Raw genomic sequence first — 13,804 nt, forward strand, 5'->3', positions numbered from 1 at the left:
CGAAGGGCCAGTAGAAGACGACCTCGTGCCCTGGCGGTTAGCTGTCGCGAGGACTCAGCAGCTATCGTGGTGATCTCTGGTTGCAGTGAAGTCGAACCACACGGGTGGTTCTGTTGATTCTTAGAAAGTGCTCTGATGAGTAGTCACAAACGAAGGAGAGCGGCCGTCTGCCTGAGGCCGTTCTCAGTGGCCAACAGGGAAAGGCAGTTCCTAGACCAAGCAAGAAGGGAGCATATTTGTTCGAGAAACCGAGCTCCAGAGAGGGCAGGAGTGGCGCTGGCCCCGGCGTCTCCAGTCTGGTCTCCGCATCCTGTGCTCGCCCTGCCCTGCACAGCTTCCAGGGGCGCTGCCCTCTCCTCTCCCACGGGCAGGGGCCTTCTTCACGTGACAGAACAGTCACCCCCAGAGAAGAAGGGGGTGCTGGTGTTCCTGCCTGGGGTGATAACGCAGGGATCTGGCTCCGTGTGGGGTCTTCAAGGTCACCAACTAGCCTGATAGGGGAGGGAGCTGGAAGCAGACAGAGACCTGGGCCGGCCGCCCAGCTGGGGTCTCCTCTGCCCTCAAGCTCACTTCTCGCGTCTCTCTCGGCGGCATCTAAGAGATGCATCGTTCTCCCTCCATTGCCTTATCGCCCTTTCAGCAGGGCGCTGGGCCTGCACTGTGAAACCCAGAAGTAATCCATACTAGAGAAAGCTGTTGATAAAAGCCAACGACCATTGCAGGTGAAGTCAGAAGGGTGTGCACCAGTCCCCAGATGATGGAATTACCAGACTATTTTTAACCCTATGTTCCTGTGTACAGTGAGTGTCTGTTTCATATGAAAAATGAACTCTCTGCCAAGTGCCCCGGACTCAGTACCTGTTTAGTTCACTTCAGAGTGTGGGGATCGGAAAGCCCTGTTGGCCCGGCACCAGTGCCATCCCCGCCCCTCTGCCGGGCCAGGCGGGCAGGACTTGGGCCTTGACCGTGCTGTCAGGGTTCAGGTCTTTCCCTGCTCTGTCTGCCGAGGAGGTGTCTGTCTTGCTCGTATGGCTCCTATGGCTCACAGACGTGTTTGCATAAGATAGAGCCGCTGTCCTCGAGGAGAACTTGTCCCCAGGAAACACAAAGTGGCACTTAATTCAGCACACTGGCGGTCGGTCCCGCCCAGCGAGGCCCTCCTCTCCCCTCCGTCCAGCATTGGCCTCCTGTGTCAGGGGGACGGCAGTTCCAGTGGACTTGGCTGCTTTTTTATTTATGAGTAGCTTTGCTTATTTGAACTAGAGAAGTTTGCCCCTTGTTAACTCTACTTGAGCTATTAAGATATTTGTTGCATCCTCTGGTAGAATTATCCTGGATAGTTGCAATATCTGTTATTCCCCAGAAGCCTCAGGGTGACTTAAGGCACACTTACTTGAGATCCTGTGTGAAACGTTTTGAGCTTTAATTGTCCGTAGACTTCATAGTCTTAAGAAAAGTCTAATACTATTTCAATATGTTGAAGAGCTGTTACGTATCTTTAGAAGTAAAAGATTCGACGACGTGTTCTGTAGAAATGATTATGGAAAATGACTTGGGGTGTCGGGGCGCGTGCGGTGAGCAGCCCCGTCTCCTCTCCGAGGCTCTCCCTGTCAAAGTAATAGGGTGTCTTAGAAAGGCTTGGAGGTAAACAGCACAAAGCAGTAAGATAAGATTCGTGAAGCTTCTTTGTTCTCTCTTACATAGCCATGTTCCCAGTAGACAGAATCATTTGCAAAGATGGTAATGTGGTAAAGTTCCAGTTCGCCTATTTTAAAATCAGGCCTACAGAATATTTCTGATCTCACGAGGGCCCTGGGACTCCTCCCTGCCTCCTGCCCCACGGTAGCTGTCAGCGCAGGGCATCTTAGGCTCACACTCCGTCTGGGGTCCTGGTAGAAACTGTCCGGGTTGAAATTTTCTGGATTTGAAGCCTGTGGGTTAAACCACAGAATGACCCAATGTCTGAATTTAGCAAATACCTAGTTAGCTAACTAGCAACGTGGAAGAGAAACAGCCAAAATCCAGTCCACTACTTGCTTGCTACAGTAGACCATTCCTAGTGTTAAAAATCCACATTGTTCTCGGTGTTGGTGGTGTGAACGCTGAACGTTTGTGAAGCTCCCATGGAGGCAGGCTTCTCTGTTCAGACCCGGTCTAGTTTCCTCTTTCTCCATATTTTCCCTCATCGTTTAGAAAGAGAAGAGCGAGTATGTTTTCGCTTGAATGTCCTAGCTTGGATACAAAGGCTCTGCTGGGTTTTTTTAAAGTGGGTAATAATTCTTTAATTCTGCGAGGAGATGATTCTACAGAGAACCTTGTCGAGTCCGTCAGCATTCTATTGTTCAGGAGTGCTTCATGACATGTACCAAACTACCGTTAAGTGGATGGTTTAGAAGATTAAAGGGAAATAATGAGATATGTGCTACTGTGCTTGTGAAAGTGTATAGAGCGAGTACTCTGCTAACTTGCTTCCTGTATGCGTGTGATCGAGTCTTTCACTATGACTGTCTGGTTATTTGTAGGCATGAGTTGCTCGAGGAAGCCCGGAGACAAGGTTTACCTTTCGCACAATGGGATGGGCCAACTGTTGTCGTCTGGCTGGAGGTATAGCCGTCTTTCAATCCTGGATCAAGTATGTGACTCATGTGAACGTGTTAATCCATTTCACACAGTGTGCATAACCTTCTGGCCTCAACATTTCCTGTCTCTAGCTCTGGGTTGGGATGCCAGCCTGGTATGTGGCCGCTTGCCGAGCCAACATGAAAAGCGGGGCTATCATGTCCACCCTGTCAGACACGGAGATCCAGCGTGAGATCGGCATCAGCAACCCTCTGCACAGGCTGAAGCTGAGGCTGGCCATTCAGGCTATCACGTCCCTCACGAGTCCGTCAGCCCCTCCTACGTCAAGAACGGTGCGTCTCCCTGAAAGCAGTTTATCCCCTCCTGACGTTGCTTCTCCAAGTCTTCGTAAACACACCCAGGGCTCCGGTTTAAAATTTCAGCCTGCAGAAACGTCACAGCTTCTAACGGGTGAAAACTGAGTGGTTAAAAATACTTTATTGAATGCTTTTTTAACAGCCTGGCTTCAGTGGCTGCATTGTAACGTAGAAGTAGGAGTTTCTGAAAACAACAGTAGCGATCACAAATTTAGACATAAATTCATGAAAAGTGAAGGGAAAAAAGCCTCGATCCCCAGTTGCGCTATAAGCAGTATTTTACTCTAATGTGACGTTGGGCCCCTTGGTGCTTCCATTTTGGGCGCTGAGGGCCCTGGGAGCTCAGGGTTCTGAGCAGTCCATTAGCCTGCGTGTGCGCAGGCACCAGGCATTACCTGTGCTCATCCGGTTTGCTCCCCGTGGGGAGACCTCGAACGTCCTTAAAGAGGGTCCTCCTATTTGAAACGTTAAAAACTAATCTAATGAAAACATTAGCGGTTACTGGGAGATAAGGGCAGGCCAACGCCTCATTTCTAAAGTGCAGACTCTTTTCATTGGCCCAGTGCCCACTCTCTGCTTTTAGCTTTTGTTTACTCTCGAGAGAAAAACCCTGATTAAGAAACCAAGAGCCTCACAGGCATGCTTCTCTGAGTAGCAGGTCAGGGCCCGATTCAGGCCTCAGTTCCTTTGCACAAAAAGTGTTAAGAGCCTTTTTTGTTTGTTTGTTTGATTTTGTCTCTTAGTAAAGAGTTGTGGTAGCGACAGTCAGCCTGTGTTCTCACCTGTCGCACAGACAGCTCTTCTCCCAGTGGAAAGTTTTGTCGCAGTATCCGATCTGGTCCCTGTTCCCCCATCATTTCACATGAGAGTGGCCTTTCTGCAAGTGAAGGCGCTGGGGTGGTTTTCCCCAAGTGTTTATCAACTGTCTTGAGAAAGCTCGCGTCCTGCGAGCTGAGGTTAATGGCCAGTGGTGAAGAGCCCGTCCCCCGGGAAGCTCTGCGTTGAGAGCCGCGGGGCCTGGCTGTCCGCGGCTGCAGTGACGGGGACCGGACGTGGGGCCGGTGTTCCGGTACAGTTGCGATTGGGCCTTCTTTTGGACACACTCAGTCCAGCTCCCTGCCTCTTGAGCCCCCCGGCGAGGTTGTGCAGGCCGAGAGGCCCCGTCCTGGGAGCGCCTGCCCCGAGCCGTCTCCCCCAGTCCGGAGCTCGGCTGCGTGGGCTTCCTGGGCTGAGGCCCTTTCCCATGGGGTGGGTTGATGGGCACTGGAGAATTACTCACACTTTGAGAGGCGCAAAATGTATTTTCTTCTCTTTATATTTCACATACCTCAGGGGGTCAGCAGGGCAGATCCAGCTCTAGGAATCATGGGCTCTTCTCGTGTGGCTGACCACACAGCATTAATTAGGTGTGGTCACTCTTTAAGAAGGGCGAGCTGGTCGATGTTCTCTCCTTTTCTACGTGGGCATCTCAAATGAGAAGAGGGGGAGACGGGCCTCGCCTCCCCTGCTCCTCCTGTGTGCCCGTGGCTCACGTGTCTGCCACCTTCCTCTCTGTCACTGCTTCCCTTGCCCTGGATGTGGTGGTCCCTGGGTCACCGTAGACCACAGGAAATGTCTGGTTAATGCATGAGGAGATGGAAACACTCGCGGCCTCGCCACAAATGGTCAGTCCCGCCCCGAGCCTGTCCTCCTCCCAGGGCACCCCACTTACAAGCGGCGCCATTCCCGGCCTTTTTGTGGGAAACAGAAAGGTCATTTTACACTCAGTTGTTCCTGATAAGTATTTCCGCTAGGTATTAGTCAAATGTATAAAATAGGATCCGTATTTTGTCTTATTTTCGATTTTTCCAGGAACTTTACATTGGTAGGCCCTCTCTCTTTAGAGTAGGTTGAATTCACACCTCCTTTAGGGAGAGGCCTCGGCCGAACACTCCATTTTGAGGGTCTGGCCCATTTTCTCCCTCGCTGAGTGTGCTTGCCGGGGGGGCCTCGGCTCCTGCACGAGAAGCTGGGATTGTTGTTTTGCATGCGTTTTGCATGATACCTTGATTTCTCGAACTTTCCCCTCCGTCTCGCTGCACCTTCTGAAGTTGATCTGCTTGCCTTACTAAGCTCACCGATACTAACAGCCGTGTTCTTTTCATTCCTAACCACGTAACATCAGGAGGATGAGGAGGGAAGCTGGGCTCAGGTTGGAGACTTTCTATACTATATTCTTCACTATATGTACAGCAACAAAAAGAATTGGCGCATGAAAACTCGTAATTTACTTTTCTTGACATTTTTAACATCTTAACTTTTTCAGAATATTGTTAACGATTTGAAAGCATTAGGCGGAAGCAGAGCGTAGAGTTAAAGAGCACGTCTCATGGACAATTTTGAACCTCTCTTCCGTGGGGCCGTGGTGTCAGTTCTGGTTAGCGTAGACGGCTCTGTGTAGCGGACCGGCTTCTGGACGCGGTCCTGGGGCTTCGGCGGCTCCTGACATTGCGGATTTAAGTACCCGCTTGGGTAACTTAACCGCAAGGTCTGCCGGTGGGAAAACTGAATTCTGAGAACTTTCCAGCACAGGAGTTGCTGTGGAGACGTCACGTCCGGGTCTTCGTGTTGGTGTTTTACTAAGTGCTGATCAAAAGGCTTTCTTACTAATGGAATTCTCAGAAATTAAGCCTCTTCTTGCTTAATGTACTTTTCCGTTTTCAGCTCCCCAGCTCTTCAGCTCACAAAAAGCTGCCACACGTGTCTTGCAGCCTTCCTCTGAGACAGCTCGACTAACACAGCGATGTCCCTGCCTGTGACCCCACCAGCGTTGCTGTGTGACATGCCGCACTTTAGGGACCCGCACAGCCGCGCGGTGTGAGCAGGCGGCGTCTCCCGAGGCTCTTGCTGAGGGCGGAGCGCTCAGGGTCCTCACGGGATCCTTGTATGTCTGAAAAGAATCAGGATAGTTTCAAATCAGAATTTTCCTGAGTACAAGTTGTTGGTTGAAATGCCAGTTTCCCTCTGTTTGTATTCCCAACGTAAAGCCAATTCTCTCTCTCTTTTTAACAAAAGAAGAGAGAAGCTATAATATGATGGTGTGAGCCCTCTGCTCCTGATTTGGGCCTTCTGTGCTGCTACGCCAGATAAGTATCCTCATTAATGATTTAACCTGGCCAGCTAGCTCTTTACAAGGCCACTAATGACCATCAGTGAATTAAAAAGGGTGCATTTCGTAATTACTTAAATGTCGGTGTATTTCACACTAGGAAGCAGAACTTTGTCAGCACTTGAGTAGGAAATTCCCTGTGTCAGGGGCACGAGGTGTAAATTAAATAAGCGGAATGTTTGCTCTCTGCAGTAGAAATGCAAACACGGGTGAGCTGTGCCCGCGGCAGCAGAGTTAGCCAACACTCAGTGTTCCTAGTAAGCAAGAGCTGCTCTCGCTGTCGCCTCCCCTAGATGAGAGGAGTGAAGAGGCTTCCTGGGCTCTGTGAGGCCGCCCGGTCTGCTGAGGGCCGCGGTCACACAGTGTTCCTCTCCTGTGCCCTTACCTCGTGGCCAGCTCTGAAGCCGAGGGGAGGTTCAAGGTTTCCTCGGGCCCTCGGGAAGAAAGCATCAAGGTGTGGTGAGAGCCGTGGGTGCCTTCATTTAGCAAGTGGCACATGTGGGCTGTCTGTGGGAGGCTGTGTTGCTTGCTGCAGACACAGGAGTGAGCGGGACAGCCACAGTCCCTGCCGCCGGCCCTCACAGTTTACAGAGATCACAGAAGTGTGTTTGTGATCATTTCAGTGGTGGATTAGCAGGCCCTGGGCAGTGGCTGCCTCTTCTGGCCCAGGTGTTGTCCGATGATGGAGATCCGTGTCAAGGGCTTTTTCAGAAGGCTCTGATGGCGGCCCGGGAGATGGAGGGCTCCCTGGACTGGGCCTGATCCTCAGTCGCTGACCTACGTTATCTGACGCTGGACCACTTAAGAAGTGTGACTAGAGTGTATGATGAGTAAACAAAAAGGAGGAGGGTTCCGCTTCCATGGAATTCTCTTATTTAGAAATCTTTGCGTTGTGTGCCCATTTAAGAATACGTAATCACAGGCAAGGAAATGAGACCAGATGCTCATGCGTAAGTCTCAGGCATATGAGATGAGAGTAAGGTTTGAAAGAGTGAAAAACATGACAGTGTGATGATTTCCCGAAAATATTTGATGTTTTTCCCACTCATGGTTGCTTAGAGAAAATAGTGAAAATGTTTTTTTCTGTTCGAATTTGAGCATTCTTGTTGGAGTGTGAGTCATTTCTTCCAGCTTGATTGGTGTAAGTGATAAATTAGACCAGAGGCCTTGTTTTCAAGGCAGAGCACGGTGGTAGTTGAGAGGGACTGTGTCCAGGGATTCTGTGATGGGACTGCAGAAGGCCTGCGGGCGCAGCTGGTCTTGGACAAAGGGGCAGCGAGTGCCTTTTTTGGATATGTCTGTAGATACATATAATGTGTGTGCTTATTTTTCATTGTACAAAGCTTGGCTGTATTCTGTTAGATTTATCCCTAAGGATTTCATGACTTTGATGACATTGTGAATGGCATTTTGTAAATTTCAGTTTCCAGTTCACTTCTGGTATTTAGAAACCCAGCTCGTGTTTGTGTCCTGGTCTTGTGTCCTGCTGCTTTGCTAAGCTCGCTGTAGTTCTCACAGCCAGTTTGTAGGTGCATTTTCTATGTTGCTAATCAGGTCATCTGCAAATAAAGACAGGTTTTTTTTTCCCAATTCCTATGCTTTTGATTTCTTTTTCTTGCCTTGTTACCGTGGCTAGGAGTTCCACCGCAGCGCTGAATAAAATTAGTGAGAACAGACCCTTTGTTCCTGATCTCAGGAAGAATACATTGTCTTTCACCTTTAAGTGTGATGTCAGCCCTGTGTTTGCTGTAGATGCCCCTTATCAGGTTGAGGCCGTTTTCTTCCATTGCTAGATTGCTGAGATTTCCATAAATGAATGATGAATTTTGTCAAATGCTTTTTCTGCATCTTTTGAGATGATATAGTGGTATTTCTTTTGAATCCATTGATAGGATGAATGTCATTGATTTTTCAAATGTTGACCCAACCTTATGTTCCTAGGATGAATCTCACTTGTCGTGATAGCTTATTCTTTTAATTTATTATTGATTTAATTTGCTCATATTTTGTCCAGGAATTTTGCATCTGTGTCTATGAGAGATACTGGTCTGTAGTTTTCTTGTAATGTCTTTGTCTGGTTTTGGTAGTATCAGGATAGTGCTGGCTTCATAGGATGAGTTAGGCATTTCTTCTCCATTTTTTTGGAATAATAGTGTAGAATTGTTATTTTTTCCATAAATATTTGGTAAGATTCACCAGTGAAGACATTTAAGGTAAAGATTTTATGTGTATGTGAGAGAAAGTTTATAACTGCAAATTTGAGTCCTGATAAGATACAACTTATCTCTTTCTTATGAGTTGCTCTCATAGATGATGTCTTTTGCCCATTTTATCTAAGTTGCTTACAGTTGTTCACAGTTTTCCCTTTCAGTGTCTATGTCCTATAGTGTGTCCCCTCTTTCATTCTTGATGTTGGTAATGTACGTCTTTTCTTTTTTCTTAGTCACTCTGTCTAGGGCTTAGTCAATTTTACTGATCTTTATGAAGAACCAGATTTTAGTTTCATAGTTTTATTTTTCTTGTTTCTGTTTCATTGATTTCTGCTCTTTTATTTTCTTCCTTCTGCTTGCTGTGGATTTCATTTGTTCTTCTTTTTCAAGTTTTTTAAGGTAGAATCTTACATTGTTGTTTTGAGACCTTCCTTCATTTACGACATAAGTGTTTAATACTATAAATTTCCCTCAAGACACTGCTTTAGCCATGTCCTACAATTTTTGAATAGATTGTGTTTCACTTTCATTCAGTTAGAAATATTTTCCCATTTCTCTTGTTTTCTTCTTTGGCACGTGGGTTATTTAGCCGTATGCTAATTTCCAAATACTTGAGAATTTTCTAGATATCTTTTTATTATTGATTTCTAATTTAATTCTGTTGAGGTCAGAGAACATAGTTTGTATGATTTCAGTCCCTTTAGATCTGTTGAGATTTGTCTTGGAGAATCCCATACGCACTTGAAATGAACGTATTCTGCTGTTATTGGGTGGGGTGTTCCACGAAACGTCACTTAGGTCAAGCTGGTCAATAGTGTTGTTTAAGGCTTCTGGATCCTTACTGAGGGGGTCTGTCTGCCTGTTTTGGCTTCTTTGTTCCATCAGTGACTGAGTCAGAGGAGGGTTGAGGTCTTGTGACTGTAACTGTGGATTTTTCTGTTTCTCCTTTCAGTTCTGTCAGTTGTTGTCTTGCTTCTCTCTTCTTTTAAAACTATTTTTCAGTTCACTTTTTTTTTAAGATTTTATTTTTCCTTTTTCTCCCCAAAGTCCCCTGGTATGTAATTGTATGTTTTTAGTTGTGGGTCCTTCTCGTTGGGGCATGTGGGACGCCACCTCAACATGGCTTGATGAGCAGTGTCATATCCAGGCCCAGGATGCAAACCGGTGAAACCCTGGGCTGCTGAAGCGGAGTGCGCCAACGTAACCACTCAGCCACGGGGCCGGCCCCTTCAGTTCACTTTTTACACGGATTTTGAAATTAACAGATTTTTTGTTGAGGAAATTTGGAAAACAAAGTGTTAAAATTAAAACCAGCCACAGATATTTTTGTGTACAGTTGGATTGATCCTTCAAACTTGTTCATGAGTCGTGATCATTCTTTGTTGTTATATTATTATACACAAAAATTACTTCAGAAAGATCATGTGTTATCAGCTACATTTTTATTGTGGTTGGGGAAATAGGTTAAATTTATAAACACGAATGAGTCATAGGTTTTCAGTGGTATAATACCTTCTGTTAAAATTCTACTGACAAATTTAAAAGGTAGTACCTAGGAGATCAAATTATTTTGAAATGATAAAGAACAGTGTTGTCATTCATTTAAGCTTTAAGGATATGTAATAGGTTAAAAATCCAGTTTAAAGATTATTTAAACTGCCCTTGTGACCTCTTGGGTGTTCTTTTTCCTGAACTGATCGTACTTGCTTGTTGAAAGCAGACGCTCGCCTACGGGGACATGAACCATGATTGGATCGGGAACGAGTGGCTGCCCAGCCTGGGCCTCCCGCAATACCGCAGCTACTTCATGGAGTGCCTGGTGGACGCGCGCATGCTGGACTATCTCACCAAGAAGGACCTGCGCGGGCAGCTGAAGATGGCGGACAGCTTCCACAGGTCAGTTGTTGCACATAGTTCCTGCTCGTTGGCTAGGAGGCTTTTGACTGTTTCCATCTGTAATTTTGTTTTTTTTGTAAATAGAAAGAGCTTCCAGTATGGAATTATGTGCCTGCGAAGGCTGAATTATGACCGAAAAGAACTGGAAAGAAAAAGAGAAGAAAGCCAGAATGAAATAAAAGGCTAGTACATTACGTTTAATTGATTTAGCGTATTTCTGCTTCCCAGTGTATTAGCAGCCTAAGTGATTTCCTAGTTTCTTTAAATTAAAAAAAATATTTTTTTTTATTGTGGTCATAATAGTTTATAACATTGTGAAATTTCAGTTGTACATTAATATTTGTCAGACACCATGTGAGTGTGCCGCTTCGCCCCTTGTGGCCACCTTCCACACCCCTTGCCCCTTGTAACCACTAAATTGTTCTCTTTGTCCGTAAGTTTGATTATCTTCTACATAGGAGTGAAATCATCCAGTGTTTGTCTTTCTCCATTTGGCTTATTTCTCTTCACAGGATGCCCTCAAGGTCCATCCATGTGGTTGCGAATGGGACGATTACATCTTTTTTTTTATGGCTGAGTAGTATTCCATTGTGTATTTATATACCCCATACTCTTTATCCAATCATCCGTCGATGGGCACTTGGGCTGCTTCCACATCTTGGCTATTGTGAATAATGCTGCGATGAACATGGGGTACCTAAGTCTCTTTGAATTGTGGATTTCAGTTTTTTTTGATAAATACCCAGTAGTGGGTTAGCTGGGTTGTATGGAATTTCTATTTTTAATTTTTTGAGAAATCTCCGTACTGTTTTCTGCAGTGGCTGCACCGGTTTGCATTCCCACCAGCAGTGGATGAGGGTTCCCTTTTCTCTACAACCTCTCCAACGCTTGTTGTTTTTTGTCTTGGTGATTATAGCCATTCTAATGGGTGTAAGATATCTAAGTGTAGTTTTTTGCTTTTTGGGTTTTTTTTTAAAGACGGGCACCTGAGCTAACATCTGTTGCCAATCTTTTTTTTCTTTTTTCCCCTTCTTCTTCTCCCCAAGGCCTGCCAGTACGTAGTTGTATCCTCCAGTTGCACGTCCTTCTGTCTGTGCTATGTGGGATGCCACCTCAGCATGGCTTGATGAGCGGTGCCATATCTCCACCCAGGATCTGAACCAGCGAAACCCTGGGCCTCTAAAGCGGGGCATGGGAACTTAACCACTCGGCCACGGCCCCGGCCCCTAAATGTAGTTTTGATTTGCATTTCCCTGATGATTAGTGATGTTGAGCATCTTTTCATGTGCCTATTGGCCATCCATCTATCTTCTTTGGAAAAATGTCTGTTCGTATCCTCTGCCTACTTTTTGATTGGGTTGTTTGTTTTTTTTGTTGTTCATTTGTGTGAGTTGTTTCTATATTATGGAGATTAACTCCGTGTCGGATATATGATTTGCAAATATTTTCTCCCATTTGGTGGGTGGTTTTTTCATTTTAATCTTGATTTCCTTTGACTTCCAGAAGCTCTTTAGTCTGATGAAGTCCCACTTGTTTATTTTTTTCTTTTGTTTTCCTTGTCTGGGTAGACATGGTATTCAGTAAGATCCTTTTAAGTCTGATGTCAAAGAGTGGACTGCCTGTATTTTCTTCCAGAAGTTTTATGGTTTCAGCTCTTACCTTCAAGTCTCTGGTCCATTTTGAGTCTATTTTTGTGTATGGAGAAAGGTAGTGGTCTACTTTCGTTGTTTTGCATGTGGCTGTCCAGTTCTCCCAGCACCATTTATTGAAGAGGCTTTCCTTTCTCCATTGTATATTCTTAGCTCCTTTGCCGAAGATTAGCTGTCTGTAGATGTGTGGTTTTATTTCTGGGCTTTCGGTTCTCTTCCATTGATCTGTGTGCCTGTTTTTGTACCAGTACCATGCTGTTTTGATCACTATGGGTCTGTAGTACGTTTTGAAGTCAGGCACTGTGATGCTCCAGCTTTGTTGTTCTTTCTCAGGATTGCTTTGGCTATTCAGGGTCTTTTGTTGACCCATGTGAATTTTAAGATTCTTTGTTCTATGAAGAATGTCATTGGGATTCTGATTGGGATTCCATTGAATCTATAGATTGCTTTAGGTAGAATGGACTTTTTTTTTTTTTAGGAAGATCAGCCCTGAGCTAACTACTGCCAATCCTCTTCTTTTTGCTGAGAAAGACTGGCCCTGAGCTAACATCCATGCCCATCTTCCTCTACTTTGTATGTGGGACGCCTTCTACAGCATGGCTTTTGCCAAGCAGTGCCCCGTCCGCACCCAGGATCCGAACCGGTGGACCCCGGGCTGCTGAGAAGCAGAACGTGCGCACTTAACCGCTGCACCACCGGGCCGGCCCCTAGAATGGACATTTTAACTATGCTTATTCTTCCAAATCCATGTGCATGGAATATCTTCCCATTTCTTTTGTCATTATTGATTTCTTTCAGTGATGTCTTATAGTTTTCCTTGTATAGATCTTTTTATTTTTTATTTTTTTATCGCAGTAACATTTGATTATAACATTATATAACTTTCAGATGTACATCATAGCATGTTTCAAATTCTATGTAGATTCCATCATGTTCACCACCCAAAGACTAATTACAAGCCATCACCACACACGTGTGCTTAATCACCCCTTTCACCCTCCCCCTGTTAAGTTTATTCCTAGGTATTTTTTTTTCATGTTGTGAGATTTCTTACTTTATTTTATTTTTTAAAAAAATTTTTATTGAGTTAATGATAGGTTACAATCTTGTGAAATTTCAGTTATGTATTATTGTCTGTCAGTCGTGTTGTAGGTGCAACCCTTCACCCTTTGTGCCCACCCCCCCACCCCCCCTTCCCCTGGTAGCCACTAATCTGTTCTCTTTGCCCACAGGTTTAAATTCCTCATAGGGGTGGAGTCACACAGAGATTGTCTTGTCTATCTGGCTTATTTCACTTAACATAATTCCCTCAGGGTCCATCCATGTTGTTGCAAATGGGACGATTTTGTTCTTTTTTATGGCTGAGTAGTATTCCATTGTATATATGTACCACATCTTCTTTATCCAGTCATCTGTTGATGGGCACTTAGGTTGCTTCCATGTCTTGGCTATTGTAAATAATGCTGCCGTGAACATTGGGGTGCATAGGACTTTTGGAATTGCTGACTTCAAGCTCTTTGGATAGATACCCAGTAGTGGGATGGCTGGATCGTATGGTAGTTGTATTTTTAATTTTTTGAGGAATCTCCATACTGTTTTCCATAGTGGCTGCACCAGTTTGCATTCCCGCCAGCAGTGTATGAGGGTTCCTTTTTCTCCACAACCTCTCCAACATTTATCACTATTTGTTTCAGTTATTTTTGTCACTCTAATGGGTGTAAGGTAATATCTTAGTGTAGTTTTGATTTGCACTTCCCTGATGATCAGCGATGATGAGCATCTTTTCATGTGCCTATTGGCCATCCATATATCTTCTTGGGAGAAATGTCTGTTCATGTCTCCTGCCCATTTTTTGATCGGGTTGTTTAATTTTTTGTTGTTGAGTTGTGTGAGTTCTTCATCTGTTATGGATATTAAGCCTTTGTCGGATGTATTACTTGGAAATGTTTTTTCCCAGTTAGTGGG

At 45.3% G+C, this 13,804-nt stretch overlaps 1 protein-coding gene across 8 annotated transcripts in view; it reads left to right on the plus strand.

The window, feature by feature from the left end:
* LOC123280056 (liprin-alpha-1-like) overlaps nucleotides 1–13,804 on the plus strand; it is an 85,022-nt gene that overhangs the window by 57,403 nt on the left and 13,815 nt on the right. For 4 of the 8 annotated variants that reach the window (XM_070487845.1, XM_070487849.1, XM_070487850.1 and 1 more), the window contains 4 exons: nucleotides 2,523–2,604; nucleotides 2,712–2,912; nucleotides 10,015–10,190; nucleotides 10,275–10,372. In XM_070487845.1, coding sequence (XP_070343946.1) covers nucleotides 2,523–2,604; nucleotides 2,712–2,912; nucleotides 10,015–10,190; nucleotides 10,275–10,372 — 557 coding nt within the window. Of the gene's footprint in view, nucleotides 1–2,522; nucleotides 2,605–2,711; nucleotides 2,913–5,100; nucleotides 5,128–10,014; nucleotides 10,191–10,274; nucleotides 10,373–13,804 lie in introns of all 8 variants that reach the window. The other 4 variants (XM_070487846.1, XM_070487847.1, XM_070487848.1 and 1 more) reach the window with 2 other exon arrangements.

This window comes from Equus asinus, chromosome 17, assembly GCF_041296235.1.
Source record: "Equus asinus isolate D_3611 breed Donkey chromosome 17, EquAss-T2T_v2, whole genome shotgun sequence".
Taxonomy (NCBI): domain Eukaryota; kingdom Metazoa; phylum Chordata; class Mammalia; order Perissodactyla; family Equidae; genus Equus; species Equus asinus.